This window comes from Schistocerca piceifrons, chromosome X, assembly GCF_021461385.2.
Source record: "Schistocerca piceifrons isolate TAMUIC-IGC-003096 chromosome X, iqSchPice1.1, whole genome shotgun sequence".
Classification (NCBI taxonomy): Eukaryota; Metazoa; Arthropoda; class Insecta; order Orthoptera; family Acrididae; genus Schistocerca; species Schistocerca piceifrons.
Genome location: NC_060149.1, coordinates 259551331 through 259572158, shown reverse-complemented (window position 1 = coordinate 259572158; position 20828 = coordinate 259551331). Strand labels below are relative to the sequence as shown.

Below are 20828 nucleotides of genomic sequence, written 5' to 3'. Positions count from 1 at the left end.
GTAATGGAGTACCATGTTCAAAGATGCACAAATGTAAGAGACAGTTTTCAAACTGTTGCAGAGATTGGCATCTTGCATTAATATTCATAAATGTAGAACTGTGAACGTATTATCCTGCGATTGTGACATCATTGACTCAAATTGGGCTCATTCAAATTATACAGCCGGCCGCTGTGGCCGAGTGGTTCTAGGTGCTTCAGTCTGGAACGGCGCGACCGCTACGGTCGCAGGCTCGAATTCTGCCTCGGGCATGGATGTGTGTTGGTTACGTTTAAGTAGTTCTACGTTCTAGGGGACTGATATGACCTCAGATGTTAAGTCCCATAGTGCTCAGAGCCATTTGAACCACTTGAACCAAATTATACAAATTCCTGGGTGTAGTGCTGGTTTGTGCAAAATTTTTATCACTGTGCTACAATTTGGTGGCATATAGCCTTTTGACTTACAAGGGTAGTAATCGTAACTAAATTGAATATATTAATTTTATGTATATAAATTGAACTGTTTAGACATATTTAAATTTTAGAAGTAATTGTTTAATATTATGAGAAATGAAATAAATGAGAAAAGGTTAGTAGTAGTAGGAATCGGACCCATGTGTACGAGTTACCAGTCAGTGAACTTGACCACTCACACGGCCACTTTGGCAGGTGCTCTTCTGAAAGCATTCATACTGTACGTTTGCACGATATGTTACACCCAATTTCAAAGAAAAATACTGACCGGGTGCTGTGACCAACATAGCAGTCGTAATGCCAGATGGTATGAAATCACATTAGAGCATGCGCAGACAAAGACAGACAGCTGCATCTTTTCTGTGAGTTGATCGTAGCACAGCCTTCGATACTGGTTTCTAATTATCTCTGAGAGAGTGCTACAAAACATGTTTTCGTCCATTTTATGTTGCATATCAGCACGCATTAGAAGAGAAATGACGTAACTTTAGTGCGATTTCCGGATCGCATTCTACGATAAATGGCCAAATTTTAGTGCGATATTTATTGTGTGCTGTAGCACATTCGCACAAGATAACCGGTCACCATAGGCTGGGTGGAACAATTTGTTGGGGGAGGGGGCGGGAGGAGGATATGAAGTAGAATGATCACATAGATTCACTCAGTCATTGATATACCAGATGGCAGACTTTGGTTCATTGGTAGGAAACTTTTGTAAGGACATGTGGAAGAGAAATAACGGATAAACCATTGAAAGAAACATATTTAAATTTGCACTTGAGAGGGTAACATTTGTCAACTGCGTACGATGTTTGCGTTCCAGGTTACAAACGCTGCTCAATGTGGCGACCATCTGCATCCACGGAAGTCTGTAACAGCACTAGACATTGCTCTACTGCTGCCCGAAACATTTCAGATGGAATCTTGATAACCTCCCTCGCTATGTTCATCTTCAGTGTCTAACGTGTGTAAGTGTCCCGTTAATAAGCCCCGACCTTCAGGTGACCACGCAGCCAGAAATCTCACACACGGGTTCATATCTGGTGATCTTGGTGGTCACGCAGTTTGAAACGATCGGACAATGATTCGGTTTTCTCCAAGTGTGTTACGGAGTAACAGAGTGACCTCACTAACAATGTGAGATGGAGCTCTTTCGTGCATCAAAACAGTTGAATCCAAAGCAGCTCTCTCCTGCAGAGCAGGGGTCACATGCTGGCCCAGCACATCACAGTAACGTGTGCCGTTCATGCTGCACGTCCTCGGTCGTTGGCGTCTGAGTTCTCCAAAGAAATATGGACCAATCACGAACTGTGCCGTGAAGCCACACCACACAGTGGCGCGTTCACTATGCAGGGGAACTTCATTAACGTCTCTTGGCGGTGACGATCCCCAGTGCTTTACAACTCCACAAAATTTTACAAGGTCACATGTCGTCAACTTGAACCCTTGTAAGAAACGTAAGAGCGAAGTCTTCTCGAATGTTGGTGTCACGTGGCAAAAGTTGGTGAGTAATCTGAAGTTTGTAAGTATATCAAAAAATGTTCAGATGTGTGTGAATTCCTAAGGGGCCAAACTGCTGAGGTCATCGGTCCCTAGGCTTACACACTACTTAAACTAACTTATGCTAAGAACAACACACGCACCGATGCCCGAAGGAGGACTCGAACCTCCGGCGGGAGAGGCCACGCGATCCGTGTCATGGCGCCTCTAACCACGCGGCCACTCCGCGCGGCTACGGATATCATTTCACAATTATTGTTCGCAGCAATTTTCGAACTCTGGACCATGGGATATTCAGCTGACTGCACTGCTTGAAGATTGCACATTGCGCTCAGCCGTGGCAACGGCAACTACTTCTACAAATTCTGATCGCAATTGGCGTCGGCTTCTCGCTGGAGCAATTCCCAACTCGCCAGTTAATTCGAACATCCGAATCATCTTTTTCAACGCCGTTGCGGAAGAGGAGCTCTCCATATTCTTGTAAAGCGTCGATACTCGCGAAGAGCAGCAGCATTATTGCTGTTATCTCGATAAAATAGCTTCACGAGTAAAGCACTGCTCACGCTGTCCAGACCCATGTTGACTGTCTGCAACCGTAATGCACACTGAGGCTTTTGTTTCAACCCAACGTCGCCGTACCAGTACCGGCGTTTAACGGCAACTCATGACACTAACACTACTAATAACGCAAATCCTGCAGCGCACAGTCTAAAGTTGGGTAGCTGTACGGCAAATAATTTTCCGTCGACACTGACTCAGGTACCGTAAGTTTAATAATTACAACCCCCTCCCCCCACCAGTAGATCAGAAACAGAAATATACACTACTTGCCATTAAAATTGCTACACCAAGAAGAAATGCAGATGATAAATGGGTATTCATTGGACAAATATATTATACTAGAACTGACATGTGATTACATTTTCACGCAATTTGGGTGCATAGATCCTGAGAAATCATTACCCAGAACAACCGCATCTGGCCGTAATAACGGCCTTGATACGCCTGAGTATTGAGTGAAACAGAGCTTGGATGGTGTGTACAGGTACAGCTGCCCATGCAGCTTCAACACAATGCCACAGTTCATCAAGAATACTGACTGGCGTATTGTGATGAGCCAGTTGCTCGGCCACCATTGACCAGACGTTTTCAGTTGGTGAGAGATCCGGAGAATGTGCTGGCCAGGGCAGCAGTCGAACATTTTCTGTATCCAGAAAGGCCCGTACAGGACCTGCAACATGCGGTCGTGCATCATCCTGCTAAAATGTAGGGTTTCGCAGGGATCGAATGAAGAGTAGAGCCACGGGTCGTAACACAGCTGATACGTAGCGTCCACTGTTCAAAGTGCCGTCAATGCTAACAAGAGGTGACCGAGACGTGTAACCAATGGCACCCCACACCATCACGCCGGGTGATACGCCAGTATGGCGATGACGAATACACGCCTCCAATGTGCGTTCACCGCGATGTCGCCAAACACGGATGCGACCATCATGATGCTGTAAACAGAGCCTGGATTCATCCGAAAAAATGACGTTTTGCCATTCGTGCACCCAGGTTCGTCGTCGAGTACACCATCGCAGGCGCTCCTGTCTCTGATGCAGCGTCAAGGGTAACCGCAGCCATGGTCTCCGAGCTGATAGTCCATGCTGCTGCAAACGTCATCGAACTGTTCGTGCAGATGGTTGTTGTCTTGCAAACGACCCCATCTGTTGACTCAGGGATCGAGACGTGGCTGCACGATCCGTTACAGCCATGTGGATAAGATGCCTGTCATCTCGACTGCTAGTGATACGAGGCCGTTGGGATCCAGCACAGCGTTCCGTATTACCCTTCTGAACCCACCGATTCCATATTCTGCTAACAGTCATTGGATCTCGACCAACGCGAGCAGCAATGTCACGATACGATAAACCGCTATCGCGATAGGCTACAAACCGACCTTTATCAAAGTCGGAAACGTGATGGTCCGCATTTCTCCTCCTTAGACGAGGTATCACAACAACGTTTCAGCAGGCAACGCCGGTCAACTGCTGTTTTTGTATGAGAAATCGGTTGGAAACTTTCCTCATGTCAGCACGTTGTAAATGTCGCCACCAGCGCCAACCTTGCGTGAAAGCTCTGAAAAGCTAATCATTTGCATATCACAGCATCTTCTTCCTGTCGGTTAAATTTCGCGTCTGTAGCACGTCATCTTCGTGGTATAGCAATTTTAATGGCCAGTAGTGTATACTGAGGTAACAAAAGTCATGGGATACCTCCTAATATCGTCTCGGACCTCCTTTTGCTCGACACAGTGAAGCAACTTGACGTGGCATGGACTCATAAGTCGTTGGAAGTCTCCTGCAGAAATATTGAGCCATGCTGCCTCTATAAGCGTCCATAACTGCGAAAACGTTGCCGAGACAGGGTTTTGTGCGTGAACTGACCACTCGATTACGTTCCATAAATGTTCGGTGAGATTCATGTCGGGCGATCTGGGTGGCCAGACCATTTGCTGGAATTGTCTAGAATCGTCTTCAAACCAGTCGCGAACGACTGTGGCCCGCCATCGTTGTTTGGCAACATGAAGTCCATAAATAGCTGCAAAAATGTGTGTGAAGTCTTACGGGACTTAACTGCTAAGGTCATCAGTCCCTAAGCTTACACATTACTTAACCTAAATTATCCTAAGAACAAAAACACACGCCCATGCCCGAGGGAGGACTCGAACCTCCCCCGGGACCAGCCACACAGTCCATGACTGCAGCGCCCGAGATCGCTCGGCTAATCCCGCGCGGCTAAATAGCTGCGAATGGTCTCTAAGTAGCCGAACATAACCATTTCCACCAGAGGAACCAGTGCATTCCACTTAAACAAAGACCCACAGATCACACCATTATGGAATCATTGCCAGTCTGTGCAGTGCCTTGTTGACAGCTTGTGTCCAATGGGTTCATGGCGTCTGCGCCAGAACTCGAGTCCTACCATCAGCTTTTACCAATTGAAATCGGGGCTCATCTGACCAGGCCACGGTTTTCCAGTCCTCTAAGGTACAACTGATATGATTACGAGCCCAGAAGAGGCGCCGCAGGCGATGTCGTGCTCTCGCGTCGGTCGTCTGTTGCCACAGCCCATTAACGCCAAATTTCGCCGCTCGGTCCTAACGGATACGTTCCTCGTACGTCCCACATTGATTTCTCCGGTTATTTCACGCAGTGTTTCTTGTCAGTTAGCACTGATAGCTCTACGTAAACATCTCTGCTCTCGGTCGTTAAAAGAAGGCCGTCGGCCACTGCGTTGTGGTGAGAGGTGTTGTTGTTGTGGTCTTCAGTCCTGAGACTGGTTTGATGCAGCTCTCCATGCTACTCTATCCTGTGCAAGCCTCTTCATCTCCCAGTACCTACTGCAGCCTACATCCTTCTGAATCTGCTTAGTGTATTCATCTCTCGGTCTCCCTCTACGATTTTTACCCTCCACGCTGCCCTCCAGTACTAAATTGGTGATCCCTTGATGCCTCAGAACATGTCCTACCAACCAATCCCTTCTTCTAGTTAAGTTGTGCCATAAACACCTCTTCTCCCCAATTATATTTAATACCTCCTCATTAGTTATGTGATCTACCCATCTAATCTTCAGAATTCTTCTGTAGCACCACATTTGGAAAGCTTCTATTCGCTTCTTGTCTAAACTATTTACCGTCCATGTTTCACTTCCATACATGGCTACATTCCATACAAAAACTTTCAGAAAAGACTTCCTGACACTTAAATCAATACTGGATGTTAAGAAATTTCTATTCTTCAGAAACGCTTTCCTTCCATTGCCAGTCTACATTTTATATCCTCTCTACTTCGACCATCATCAGTTATTTTGCCCCCCAAATAGCAAAACTCCTTTACTACTTTAAATGTCTCATTTCCTAATCTAATTCCCGCAGCATCACCCCACTTAATTCGACTACATTCCAGTATCCTCGTTTTGTTTTTGTTGATGTTCATCTTATACCCTCCTTTCAAGATACTGTCCATTCCGTTCAACTGCTCTTCCAAGTCCTTTGCTGTCTCTGACAGAATTACAATGTCATCGGCGAACCTCAAAGTTTTTATTTCTTCTCCATGAATTTTAATACCTACTCCGAATTTTTCTTTCGTTTCCTTTACTGCTTGCTCAATATACAGATTGAGGCTACAACCCTGTCTCACTCCCTTCCCAACCACTGCTTCCCTTTCATGTCCCTCGACTCTTATAACTGCCATCTGCTTTCCGTACAAATTGTAAATAGCCTTTCGCTCCCTGTATTTTACCCGTGCCACCTTTAGAATCTGAAAGAGAGTATTCCAGTCAACATTGTCAAAAGCTTTCTCTAAGTCTACAAATACTGGAAACGTAGGTTTGCCTTTCCTTAATCTTTCTTCTAAGATAAGTCGTAGCGTTAGTATTGCCTCACGTGTTCCAACATTTCTACGGAATCCAAACTGATCTTCCCCGAGGTCGGCTTCTACCAGTTTTTCCATTCGTCTGTAAAGAATTCGCGTTAGTATTTTGCACCTGTGACTTATTAAACTGATACTTCGGTAATTTTCACATCTGTCATCAGCTGCTTTCTTTGGAATTGGAATTATTATATTCTTCTTGAAGTCTGACGGAATTTCGCCTGTCTCATACATCTTGCTCACCAGATGGTAGAGTTTTGTCAGGACTGGCTCTCCCAAGGCTGTCAGTAATTCTAATGGAATGTTGTCTACTTCCGGGGCCTTGTTTCGATTTAGGTCTTTCAGTGCTCTGTCAAACCCTTCACGCAGTATCATATCTTCCATTTCATCTTCATCTACCTCCTCTTCCATTTCCATACTATTGTCATCAAGAACATTGCCCCTGTATAGACCCTCTATATACTCCTTCCACCTTTCTGCTTTCCCTTCTTTGCTTAGAACTGGGTTTCCATCTGAGCTCTTGATATTCATGCAAGTGGTTCTCTTTTCTCCAAAGGTCTCTTTAATTTTCGTGTAGGCAGTATCTATCTTACCCCTCATGAGATAAGCCTCTACATCCTTACATTTGTCCTCTAGCCATCCCTGCTTAGCCATTTTGCACTTCCTGTCGATCTCATATTTGAGACGTTTGTATTCCTTTTTGCCTGCTTCACTTGCTGAATTTTTGTATTTTCTCCTTTCATCAATTAAATTCAGTACCTCTTCTGTTACCCAAGGATTTCTACAAGCCCTCGTCTTTTTACTTACTTGATCCTCTGCTGCCTTCACTATTTCATTCCTCAAAGCTACCCATTCCTCTTCTAGTGTATTTCTTTCCTCCATTCCTGTCAATTGTTCCCTCATGCTCTCCGTGAAACTCTGTACAACCTCTGGTTCTTTCAGTTTACCCAGGTCCCATCTCCTTAAATTCCCACCTTTTTGCAGTTTCTTCACTTTTAATCTACAGTTCATAACCAATAGATTGTGGTCAGAGTCCACATCTGCCCCTGGAAATGTCTTACAATTTAAAATCTGGTTCCTAAATCTCTGTCTTACCATTATATAATCTATCTGAAACCTTTTGTGAGAGGTAATGCCTGAAATTTTGTATTCTCGGCACAGTCTTGACACTGTACAACTCGGGATATTGAATTCCCCAACGAATACGAAATGGAATGTCCCATGTGTCTATCTCCAACTACAATTCCGCATTCAAAGTATGTCCGTTCCCGTCGTGCGATCATAATCACGTTGGAAGTCTTTTCACAAGAATCACTTGAGTACAAATGACAGCTTTGCCAATACACTGCGCTTTTATACCTTGTGTATACCTTTATACCGCCATCTGTATACGTGAATACCGCTATCTCATGGCTTCTGTCATTTCAGTGAGCACCCCAAAATTTCTTAAACGGTTCAGTATACGTAAACAAGGGTTTTGCAAGTGTCACTAGTTTATTGAGACACCAGCATATCAAAGCAAAGATGATTGTTTTTAATGGGACAAAGTACCTATTTGTCGGTATTCAGTACCGTGAGAAAAGTGAAGTATAGTGATATAAACCACGTCACCTATTTGTCGGTATTCAGTACCGTGAGAAAAGTGAAGTATAGTGATATAAACCACGTCACAATACACAGTGAACATTTTCGAGAAACGTCGGTAACTGCGCATAGTATCGGGCTGAAGTCTACTGCAAAAGTGCAGGTTCATCTCCATTGCTGCTTAAACATAGCATCACGAGCTGAAACCGTGATATATTAGCAGATTTCAGCACCGCTTTTAGACCATTTCCTGTCCCTTTTTTTCTCAGGAAGGTACATAGTGAACAAAAAAATTAAATGAGCGTATGGTATCGTTGGCCGGGAGGCCACTATTCGGGGAAGTTCAGCCGCCAAGTGCAAGTCTTATTTCATTCGACGCCACATTGGGCGACTTGCGCGCCGGTGATGAGGATGAAATGATGACGAAGATAACACAACACTCAGTCCACAACACCTAGACCGAGACTCGAACTCGGGACCTTTGCCTTTCACGGACAAGTGCTTTACCATCTGAGCTACCGAAGCATGACTCACGACCCGTGCGCACAGCTTCAATTCTGCCGGTACCTCATCCCCTACCTTCCAAACTTCACAGAAGTTCTTCTGCGAACCTTGCAGAACTAACACTCCTGGAAGAAAGGATATTGCAGAGACATGGCTTAGCCACAGCTTGGGGGATGTTTGCAGGATGAGATTTTCACTCTGCAGCGGAGTGTACGCTGATGCGAGGTTGTTTATTACACTTGTATTTTATCTGTTATTGCGTACAACGCATCATACATACTGGGATGTATTTCAGTAACTTCTCTTAATTCATAATTTTCATTAATTATTTTGTTATATATATTTTTTGTAACGGAAGAATCACTTTGACGGCATTTTAATGTACCAGCCTATGACTTTTTCCCATCAAATTCGTTGCATTTTACCTTAATTTTACGCTACTGTTGACAAACTGCCCTCTATTGCGCCAGGTATGTGGAGTTCCTAGTGTTTTGACGCTATTTCCACAGGCTCTGACGGCAGCATTGTAATTTCACTCTTTGATAAGTCTTTATTGCCAACGGCCTTGCCGCAGTGGTAACACCGGTTCCGGTCAGAATACCGAAGTTAAACGCTGTCGCGCTGGGCTAGCACTTGGATGGATGACCATCCGGTCTGCTGAGTGCTGTTGGCAAGCGGGATGCGTTCAGCCCTTGTGAGGCCAACTGAGGAGCTACTTGATTGAGAAGTAGCGGCTCCGGTCTCGGAAACGGACATACGACCGGGAGAGGGGTGAACTGACCACATGCCCCTCCACATCCGCATCCAGCGACGCCTATGGGATGAGGATGACACGGCGACCGGTCGGTATCGGTGGACCTTCATGGCCTGTTTGGGAGGGAGGAATTTTTTTAGTTTTTTATGAGTCTTTATTGTTATTCCCTTATCACTGCACCAGCCTTAGATGATCTGCGGCGCAGATTGAAACCGGTGGGCAGTAATAAATAGTTGTGATCCAGCCGGTGTTTCTTTATTCATTTTTTATGAGATATAAAACGCCCATAGAAGTATTATTTTGCATGTTGGTATTCAGGATGCTATGGGTTTATTTATCGATTGTCATTTTTATTTATAGTTCACCGTTACTATTTGTGTTTACATATTGTCATTTTGAAATAGTGCGTGGAGCTGTTGATGCTAGAAAACGGAGCGCCAAGTGAAGAAATCGGAACTTCTTCGACATATTTTTCTGTTTGACTTCAATAGAGGAGTTACAGCAGCAGTGGCAGCCGCAACCATTTGCATCGTTTGTAGGGTTAATGCCACTGGACAGAGCACGGCAAGAAGATGGTTTTCCCGTTTTAAGGAAGATCTTTTTGACATTATTGAGGGTTTGGTGAATATCGTTTAAACGCATTAATCCACAATGATCAATATCAGTGTACACGAGAACTGGCAATTATGATGAACTGTGATTCGCCATCGTGCGACATTTGCATGCAATGGGGAAGGTTCAAAACTCGGGTGTATGGGTACCACATCCTCAAAGCCAGAATCACAAAAAATCAGCGGGTAGTCATATGTGCATATCTGCTTACTCGTCATCGACTGGCTCGTGAACAACGACGACCATTCCTGTCCTGCATCGTTACTGATGACAAGAAATGGTGTCTTTATGCTAGCGTAAAGTAATGAGGGAAATCATTGAGCCCAAACATATGAGCAACTCCGAACGTGGCTCTACGAGTTTTTCGTCTAAAAGCCACGTGATTTCTACAGTCGCGGAATTGAAAAGTTACCCCAGCCGTGGCAGGATATATTGTAAATAGTAAAGGATGACTTAAGTTTCTGTAATGTGTATCTGTAATGTTTATTAATCTCATCCTCCAGTTTAAGAAACCGTAATTGATTTCAATATTTCACTACGTAAAAATGTGATGAGTATTTAACCATAGGCTGGTCCCGGCGGAGGTTCGGGTCCTCCCTCGGGGATGGGTGTGTGTGTTTGTCCTTAGGATAATTTAGGTTAAGTAGTGTGTAAGCTTAGGGACTGATGACCTTAGCAGTTAAGTCCCATAAGATTTCACACACATTTGAACATCTTGAACATTTAACCATACCGTTGTCCTTTTACATGATTGTCAAGGAAAAACAAACACACAAGAAACAAAAGAAACGTACACTGATGATGACTATATTCATTGGAAAAAAGTAAAAAAATAATTTTATCATTTAGTACAGAAGTTTCAAATAACGCACGCAGTGAACCTGAATTAGAGGCCTCTCTATTTATTTTTCGACTGGTGACGTATATGTACAACAGACCTTCAGGACCTAGTAATGAAGCTTAGTCAACGTCAAAAGTGTGACGAGGTGGTTTGACAAAAATATTTGTGTGCTGACAGTATAACTTCTAGATGTTTGTAAAAGTAAACCTGCCTGGATGACAACAGACAAGCATGTTTCATGACTTGTTTTGAGAGCGTATTAACATTAAATACAAAAGAACAGTGAAATTCCAGTAAGAATATGAGCAAGAAGGTAGACAACAGATAAGGGCCATTGTTTGTCACTATGAATGGATGAAAACGGCGAGTTTAGAAAGAATAATACGGTAAAATTTGGATGAAGGAAAGGAAGGAAGTTTAGGATTTAACGTCGCGTCGATGACGGGGGTCATTATAGACGGAGCATAGTTCGGAGAGGAGACGGATGACAAAGAAAATCAGTTCAGAGGAATCATCCCAGCATTCGACTTAAGCGATTTAGGTGAACCACAGAAAACAGAGATCTGGACCGCCGGACGGACATTTGAACCGCTGACCTCCCGAATGCGAGTTCAGTGACTTATAATTCAGGCTTTGTTAGAAATTAGGCCTGTGGTCATAACTGGAATACGTCCAGTAGTATTTAAAAATTTGCTAATTTACGGAACACCCGAGTCTGTAACCACGATCGCCGAAGGCTTTTGCAGAAATATCGGTATTTTCATCACCGCTACTATGTGGATGTTACTGGCGACTTAGGAGATGGGGTTCGTTTGCTATTCAGTAACGATTGGCGTTTCCTGCAAAGTAATCGTAAAAGCTCAAGCCCATGTTTGGCAAACTCATTGAACACATGTGCGCAATAAACGGCTGTTGACGTGACTTTCAAGGTCAGCGATTGTGGCACTCTCATTGAGATATTGATGGCCAGCGAATAAAGTCATGAGGCAGGAGTGGGAAGCTTTGCCATTCTTTGTTTCCCACTGTCAGAGGCTCGTTTCTCTTACACATGACGCAAATGAAAGGCGTTGTAATGCAACAGAAAATATTGCTCGGTTTCTGGGCGTTAGCAAGCCAGTGTGGAAATCCTTGCCAGGACCCTGACTGATTTCTACTTCCTCTCTTTGTCTTTTTTCACGTGAAACTATATAGGATGCCCCTCCTAAGAGCCATCAGGCGCGTTCGCTCTGGTGTTTTGGCAGATGTTTGCAGCTTCTTTTTGCAGTGTGTTGCTCGTGTGAGGCTAAACAAATAATGCTCCTAACGTCTTTCATGCGACGCCCATTGTTGATGGAAAGCATCGGTTTGTTTCGCGTTTCAAGCAAAATGATTTCCGGCCTCTGTGACCGAGCGGTTCTAGACGCTTCAGTCCGGAACCGCGCGACCGCTGCGGTCGCAGGGTCGAATCCTGCCTCGGGCATGGATGTGTGCGATGTCCTTAGGTTAGTTAGGTTTAAGCAGTTCTAAGTTCTAGGGGACTGATGACCTCAGATGTTTAGTCCCATTGTGTTCAGAGCCATTTGGACACTTTTTTTTTGGTTGAGCAAAATGATTTTTAAAGAGGAATTTTATGTACCCATTCGATAGAGTGGCCCCAAACTAGTTCTGTGCGATATTCGTTTTATTGATATGGCAGAACCGTACTCCAACATTGATGGCTCCGCCCTGGCCTCTAACACTGTGCAACACTGGTGCTCAGTCAGTATTGGAGTACAGGTTTTTTCATGTTTTACTGTATTTGTTAATATACGCCAGCCGCAGTTACCGAGCGGTTCTAGACGCTTCAGTCTGGAACTGCACGACCACTACGGTCGCAGGTTCGAATCCTTCCTCGGGCAGGGATGTGTGTGATGTCCTTAGGTTAGTTAGGTTTATGTAGTTCTAAGTTATAGGGGACTGATGACCTCAGATATTAAGTCCCATAGTGCTCAGAGCCATTAGGACCATTTGTTAATATACTTTGCTAAACAGATCATCGCACTAGATTAATTTTGGACCGCTCTATTAACTGGCCACGTAAAATTCTGCTTTAAAAACAATTTTACTTGTAACAGGAAACAAATTGTGACTTTTCGTCAACATTGGGTTTCACATTAAAGAAGTGATGAGCAGTATTTGTTTCTGCTGACTCCAGCTTCGTATTGCAAAAACGAAATTAGAAATATCCGCCTGACGACTCTTAGGTGTGACACCCAGTACATGTTTATTGTTCAAGTATGGTGGAGCATTGCTGCATCTTTGGCTGGCACAGACCCAGGTTGAACAGAGTTAATGAACTGAATTCGGACTTTCCATTAAATATGCTTTATATTCAGCTGTACTAGGTATGATATACCAGAAAAGTCCGTTTGCTGTGGTGTTATTGGCCCTTTGTGTGTAACTTTGGCCTGTAGGAGGAGAAAAAAACAAATTTTATCTCTTACACCTCCCTCCATTACTCCTTTCCTCTTCCCTTCAATAATATCATCTTCAAATTAACCATTCTGTAAATTCCGTTCATCTTTCAGCCTTCCCTTCATTGCTTAGTGCTGGCTTTCCATTTGAGGTCTTTACATTACATTACATTACATTACACAGATATTCATACAGCTGCTTTACTTTTCTCAAAAGTTTTTTTAAATGTACTATATGTGGAATCAATCTTTCCCATAGTAACGTATTCCACAGCCTTGCATTTATTCTCAAGCTGTTTCTGTTTTACCTTTTTGCACTTTCTGTCAGTATCACTCTTAAAATATATGTATTTCTTTGGCTCTTTTACTTTTATATTTTCTGTTTTCACGAATTAAATTCAATATATTGTGTGCTATCCAAGGTTTTGTACTGAGCCTTGTTCTTTTAGTTGTTATTCTGCTATCTTTACTATACCATCTCTCACAGATACCCATTTGTCTTCTGCTATCTTCCTTTCCCCTGTTTCAGTCAATAGTTACACACTTCTCCCTTTGAAACTCTCTAGTTCTTTCAACTTAAATAGATCTCATCGCCTTAATTTCCTAACTTTCTGCAATTTCTTCAGTTTTAATATGAGGTTCATTACCAATTAACTGTGGACGATATTCAAATTTGTCCTCAAAAATGTTTTTCAATTTGAAAATCTGGTTTTGAAATCTCTGTCTTGCCATTATAAAATTAATCTGAAACCTAATGGTGCCTCTAGCTCTCTCTTTTTTTTTTTTTTTTTTTAAAAAAAAGAAAGTTATGCTCCATGCAGGTGGCTTCTTTTTTCATTCCTTTCTATCAGTTCATGTTCTTCTGCTATTTTTCATTCTCTTCCATTTTCCTTTAGTCGAATTCCAGCCTCCCATCACAGTTAAGAGTTCATCTCCTGTAACATTCTGAATAACTTATTTCATCTCATCATACATTCTTACAATCTCTTCATCACCTGCGGAGTTAATCGGCATATGTACTCTTAACTACTGTGGTGAGACTTCTATCAATTTTGACTATGACAATTCATTTGCTATACTGTTCATTGTAGCTTACCCTCATTCCTGTTCTCTTATTCATTATTAGAGCTACTCCTGCATTACCTGTATTTGATTTTGAATTTACAATGCTGTACTCACTTTACCAGTGGTCCTGTTCATCCCACCACTACAAATCACAAATTCCCACTGTAGCTGCTTTCAACGTAGCCATTTTGTCTTTAAAATTCTGCAGCCCACCTAACCAATTAAGGTATATAACATTGCATGTTCCAACCCATAGAACACCAGTTTTGTTTTTCCCGACGATGGCATCCACATGATTAGTCCCCACCCAGAGATCTGAATGAAGTACTATTTCACCTCTGTAATATTTTGTCCAAGATGATGCCATATTCATCAAACCATACAGTAAAGCTTCATGCCCTTGGGAAATATAATGCCCATAGTTTCCCTTTGCTTACAGCTGTTTTCAGTGCCAACAAAGCATAAAGTTACACTAGTTCAGACCAGTCTATCATCCAAACTGTTGCCCACATGACTGCTTAAATTTCTGCTGCCCCTCTTCAGGACCATTATGTTAGTCTGGAGTCTCCACAGATACAACTCCAATGCGGCTGCACCTAGAGTATGGCTACCTGCATTGTACAGGCACCACAGCGAGGTCCATGTGTCACGAGGTGACATTTATAATTATAATAATTAGATGATTTTGAAATCAGGTCTTGTATTATACAAGGAGTTGACCACCTTATTTTCCAGATGATATTGTGATCTCATAGACACAGCCACAAAACAAATCAATGACCTGCTAGCCCATTCGATTAAGGTGAGCATTCTGATCTCCTTTGCAAAAATAGAATTTATTACTAACATACAGGGAGTTTCAAAAATGACCGGTATATTTGAAACGGCAATAAAAACTAAACGAGCAGCGATAGAAATACACCGTTTGTTGCAATATGCTTGGGACAACAGTACATTTTCAGGCAGACAAACTTTCGAAATTACAGTAGTTACAATTTTCAACAACAGATGGCGCTGCGGTCTGGGAAACTCTATAGTACGATATTTTCCACATATCCACCATGCGTAGCAATAATATGGCGTAGTCTCTGAATGAAATTACCCGAAACCTTTGACAACGTGTCTGGCGGAATGGCTTCACATGCAGATGAGATGTACTGCTTCAGCTGTTCAATTGTTTCTGGATTCTGGTGGTACACCTGGTCTTTCAAGTGTCTCCGCAGAAAGAAGTCACAGGGGTTCACGTCTGGCGAATAGGGAGGCCAATCCACGCCGCCTCCTGTATGTTTCGGATAGCCCAAAGCAATCACACGATCATCGAAATATTCATTCAGGAAATTAAAGACGTCGGCCGTGCGATGGGGCCGGGCACCATCTTGCATAAACCACGAGGTGTTCGCAGTGTCGTCTAAGGCAGTTTGTACCGCCACAAATTCACGAAGAATGTCCAGATAGCATGATGCAGTAATCGTTTCGGATCTGAAAAATGGGCCAATGATTCCTTTGGAAGACATGGTGGCCCAGACCAGTACTTTTTGAGGATGCAGGAACGATAGGACTGCAACATGGGGCTTTTCGGTTCCCCATATGCGCCAGTTCTGTTTATTGACGAAGCCGTCCAGGTAAAAATAAGCTTCGTCAGTAAACCAAATGCTGCCCACATGCATATCGCCGTCATCAATCCTGTGCACTATATCGTTAGTGAATGTCTCTCGTGCAGCAATGGCAGTGGCGCTGAGGGGTTGCCGCGTTTGAATTTTGTATGGATAGAGGTGTAAACTCTGGCGCATGAGACGATACGTGGACGTTGGCGTCATTTGGACCGCAGCTGCAACACGGCGAATGGAAACCCGAGGCCGCTGTTGGATCACCTGCTGCACTAGCTGCGCGTTGCCCTCTGTGGTTGCCGTATGCGGTCGCCCTACCTTTCCAGCACGTTCATCCGTCACGTTCCCAGTCCGTTGAAATTTTTCAAACAGATCCTTTATTGTATCGCTTTTCGGTCCTTTGGTTACATTAAACCTCCATTGAAAACTTCGTCTTGTTGCAACAACACTGTGTTCTAGGCGGTGGAATTCCAACACCAGAAAAATCCTCTGTTCTAAGGAATAAACCATGTTGTCTACAGCACACTTGCACGTTGTGAACAGCACACGCTTACAGCAGAAAGACGACGTACAGAATGGCGCACCCACAGACTGTGTTGTCTTCGATATCTTTCACATCACTTGCAGCGCCATCTGTTGTTGAAAATTGTAACTACTGTAATTTCGAAAGTTTGTCCGCCTGAAAATGTACTGTTGTCCCAAGCATATTGCAACAAACGGTGTATTTCTATTGCTGCTCGTTTAGTTTTTATTGCCGTTTCAAATATACTGGTCATTTTTGAAACACCCTGTAAATACAGTGCCTAGACAGCTAGATGCAGAGCAGGCAAAAATTAGATGAGGAGAAAATTTTAAGTAGCTAGGGTATTGGATAGTACTGGACTTGACTGAGCATCCATAGCTATGGTCAATAAAATGGAAGTGGCTTAAAAGCTGGCTAAATGTATTTCAGGTGTTTGCAGTAAATGATCTCTGTCATTTAACATCAAGCTGAGGCACTATTATGCAGTAATTTGATCAGATCATAGACCCGATAGAGCAGGTGGTGAGTACAGAAGGCAGCTTAATAACAAAATCTACTTGCTTGTGAAAAAGCTGACAGACACTTTGTGGAAAAAGAGGACTGCTTCTGTGGAAACATAACACACATGTGCTGGAATAGAATAACAAAGCCGAGTTTGACCTATTTTCTGGACAAAAGAACTAAGGGTCACTGGTTCGCTGCAGATGAATGAGATCTTCAAGAAGTGGGGATCACAAATGAAGACATAAAAAAAAAAAGATGTGAAACACACCACGGTTTTCAGTAACAGCCAATGTTGAAAATTGGGAAGACATGAATTGCAGAAAGGAATGAGACACTAAAACAATGAATACAAGAATACTGGGTGCAAGCTAAAGCTCAAAAAACAATCAGGTTGAAGCAACTATGTCTACAAGTACCCAAAATGAAATAATAATAATAATATGCCACCACAAGGAGCTTTACAAAACAGTTTGCTTTTCTCTGTCTTTAAAGACACAAGGAAATATGTTACAGACACAACTGAGATATGCTCGTCCATGGTGAACAAACATTTTTGTGTAGTCTTTCCTCCCATGCTATCACCTTTTTTCACACAGAGCAGACATGATGTACATAAAAGAAGTGACTCTTAACAAGCATATTGAGGATAATCTACATCTTTATTTATCCATGTTTCCCATTACACACACATTACATGTGTCCTGTTGCTACTAACCTTCCCAAGATGTTCTGCTATACACTTGCTGAAATTTAAATGTTTTGGATGCCTGTAACTAATATTTTTTCTAATACAATTGTTTTTCCTTCTTTTTTAGCATGTCTTGAGCTCTGAGAACTCCCAAGGAGCATCAGTGAGTAACAAGTAATCCATAGAAATATGCTTCTTCAATAATGTTGAAACTGTTAAAATTTGTGTCAGTAATAAAATGAGAAAGCTTTATATTTAGGCTGCAAGGTGCATTAAGTGTGTGTGTGTGTGTGTGTGTGTGTGTGTGTGAGAGAGAGAGAGAGAGAGAGAGATTGTGTGCATCATACAGCATTCACATTTTTATTTTTTTATATAGGCAAGGGGTACAATGAAGAGAAGAGAGACACAGAAGGTCCTTACACACCATCTGTATTTTTGCATGAGAGATTTTGGCCACCATATAGGAGAAGATACAGAAGTTTACTTTTCATTGTATGATACAAAGAAAGCTAAATATATCAGGTAGTGTAAGACCTTCCATATAACATTTTTGTGTTGTAAATTAAGTAAAAATGGAATATTGTAATTATGCAAGACAGCAATCAAAAGAAGACACATTCATTTTTTCAGTGAAAGATTCCTGGTGAAAATTTCGAAGGAGGGCTTTTCAAATTATGTGGAAAAGCTTCACAGTAACTGCACCATATTTACGGTAAGCAACCAAAAAATAATCCATATGCTGTCAATTTTATATCATAGTAAAATGTCAACTGTCACATCTTAGCACAGTTGTTTCTTTAATTCTACTTGTGATATTAATTTAAATTAAAATACTTTCAGGATCTTGGAAATGCTGATCTCAATCGAGATTTGTACCTTGTGGCACATGTTATGAGAGTGGGTCGTATGATTTATTCAGAATCATCAAAGAAAGTTTCCACTCATGCGATACCACCTCACCAGCTTTTTCGACGACCTCATGGCTGTGCTGTATTACCTATTACTGAAATTCTACAGAGCAAGGAACCTGCCAATGATGAACGAGAATTTACATTTAAAGTATTTCAGGGTGATGAGAAGGACTTCCATCAACTGCATGAACTAATTATTAAAAAACAATCAGGCAAATATAATATACTTCCTGGGCAGCCAAACTATGGTTAGTGATCATTTTACATTTAATTACTGAGTTAGTTAAAGGTGCCTGCATCACTTCCATCATAGCTATTTTTATGTCTCTGTCTGTTATTCTGTAGGCCTATAAAAATCTATGAGTGCATATGTTTGGTTTTGTAGTATTTATGGAATTCAACACATTTCAGATAGCTGTGATTACTTTGGTTACAAATCACCAAGATTTAGTGACACTTTCATATATTTACACTTCTGAATAAAAAGCACATGTTCAGTGAAACCCTTGATGAAAGTATGTTTCAATACAGGAAAAATGGGCTATAAATTTCATGTATATGGTACTTCAGTTAGTTTAATAGATTTAAATTTAATGAAAGAAAAGTGAAAGGTGCTTAATGTTTTGGATTGTTTTTTTTGCATGTATAAGTTAGTACCCCAGTGTTTGCATATTCTTCTGTTATTTTCATTTGGGAATAAAATATTTGGCTTAGACATCTGCATTGATACACTTGAAATAGTTGCATGAACTCATTAATGATCTCATGACACCTTGTAACATGAGCACAGACTTGTACTACTGATTTAGTAATTCTTGCAACCTCCGCAATATTTTCAATTTTTACTAACATTTCTTAGCACTCACTTTTGACATTCATCGAAAGATCAGTGCTACTTAATAAAGCTTGATTTACCTGCTATTATTAGACTTGCTAGCCAGTTCTACTCAACTTTTCATAAAACTGAGTTGGAAACTGATAACAGATCATTTTGGCCTTTGATTATAAGACATATTATACACTAACTGTTAATATGGATGCATAAGAAACACTAATGGGCCAGATTTCTTCATTTGACTATGTCATCCTTTTTTTTTTTTTAGCAGTGACACAGAACTGAAATAAAAAAAGTCACACCTTGAAAAAAAAATTAATATATCAGATATCTTACTAGCATATTTGCTATCAATTCCATTCTTCTGATATTTGTAATAGTGTCTAATGAAATATAAGGCAAGTTTGGAAAGGAAATTCTGGTACTCTCTCTCCCTCCGTCTCCCCCCATTCTCTGCCTCTCTCTCTCTCTCTCTCACTCTCTTCCTTCCATTCACCATGCATGGAAAAATGGTTCTATCCAAAACCAGTGCCAAGGAAACTGTGGTGCACGACAAGCCATAGATGACAGGGGTAAACTACAGCTGAAGAGATGTATATAGGTAAATAGATGTGCAACTGTTCAATAATTGAATGCCCAGATGAACCAAGGGGCTGCCAACAGTGTCTCCTTAATGACTGTTCAGTGAACATTGCTGTGTGTGAGCTTCCACAGCAGGTGCCTGATTCAGGCAACCATGCTGACTACTGTTCTTTGGCAATGAAGGCTGTAATCTGCAGACCTGTACCACAACTGCAGCAAGTGCTGTTTTCAGATGAATCCTGTTTTATGCTCCATCGGACAGATGGCCATTGGCATGTATGATGTGAAATGTCTGAAAGCAAAGGGTTCAGGTTGGAGGAGGGCATGTTATGGTTTGGGGGATGTTTTTGTGGCCTTCCCTGGGTGATCTTGTCATTCTCTAAGGCACAATAGATCAACACAATTATGCATCTATCCTTGGGGACCATGCCCAGCCCTACATGCAGTTTGTTTCTCCTCAACACGATGACATACACCTGCAGGGCAATGCAACATTCCACACAACTTGCAGTGTGCAAGTGTGTTTCAAAGAGCACCAGGATGAGTTTACTATACTCTCCTGGCCACCAAACTCTGTGGTTTTAAATCCAATTGAGAATCTATGGCACCATCTCACTCAGGCAGTTCGTGCCATGAATCCTCAACTGAGAAACTTCTTGCAGCTGGCCATGGTGCTGGAGTTGGCGTGGTTCCACATCACTGTCAGTATCTTCCAGAACCTTACTGACTCTTTTCCTGCACATCTCACAGTTGTCCAAACTGCTAAAGAGTGTTACTCAGGCTTTTGATAGGTGGCCACATTAATGTGACTAGACAGTGTACGTGCATTCTTAAAACAAATATATAACAAAATGAGCTTTTATTACAGTGTTTTTGGTGATAAAGAAAATCTTATTCAATCTTTTATATTATAATAGTTAATAACTGGCAGTATTAACATTATTACACTTGAATGAATCTGCACCTTTGATTTCCTATTTTGCATCAGGGACTTCTCTCCTTGGTATCTATGGAAA

General features: G+C 42.0%; 1 protein-coding gene across 1 annotated transcript in view; it reads left to right on the top strand.

Annotated features, from left to right (window-relative positions):
* Positions 1-20828, top strand: part of LOC124722295 (dedicator of cytokinesis protein 3-like) — a 181798-nt gene that overhangs the window by 11475 nt on the left and 149495 nt on the right. The window contains exons 5-8 of the mRNA XM_047247478.1: positions 17612-17647; positions 17861-18006; positions 18115-18196; positions 18325-18643. Coding sequence (XP_047103434.1) covers positions 17612-17647; positions 17861-18006; positions 18115-18196; positions 18325-18643 — 583 coding nt within the window. The remainder of the gene's footprint in view (positions 1-17611; positions 17648-17860; positions 18007-18114; positions 18197-18324; positions 18644-20828) is intronic.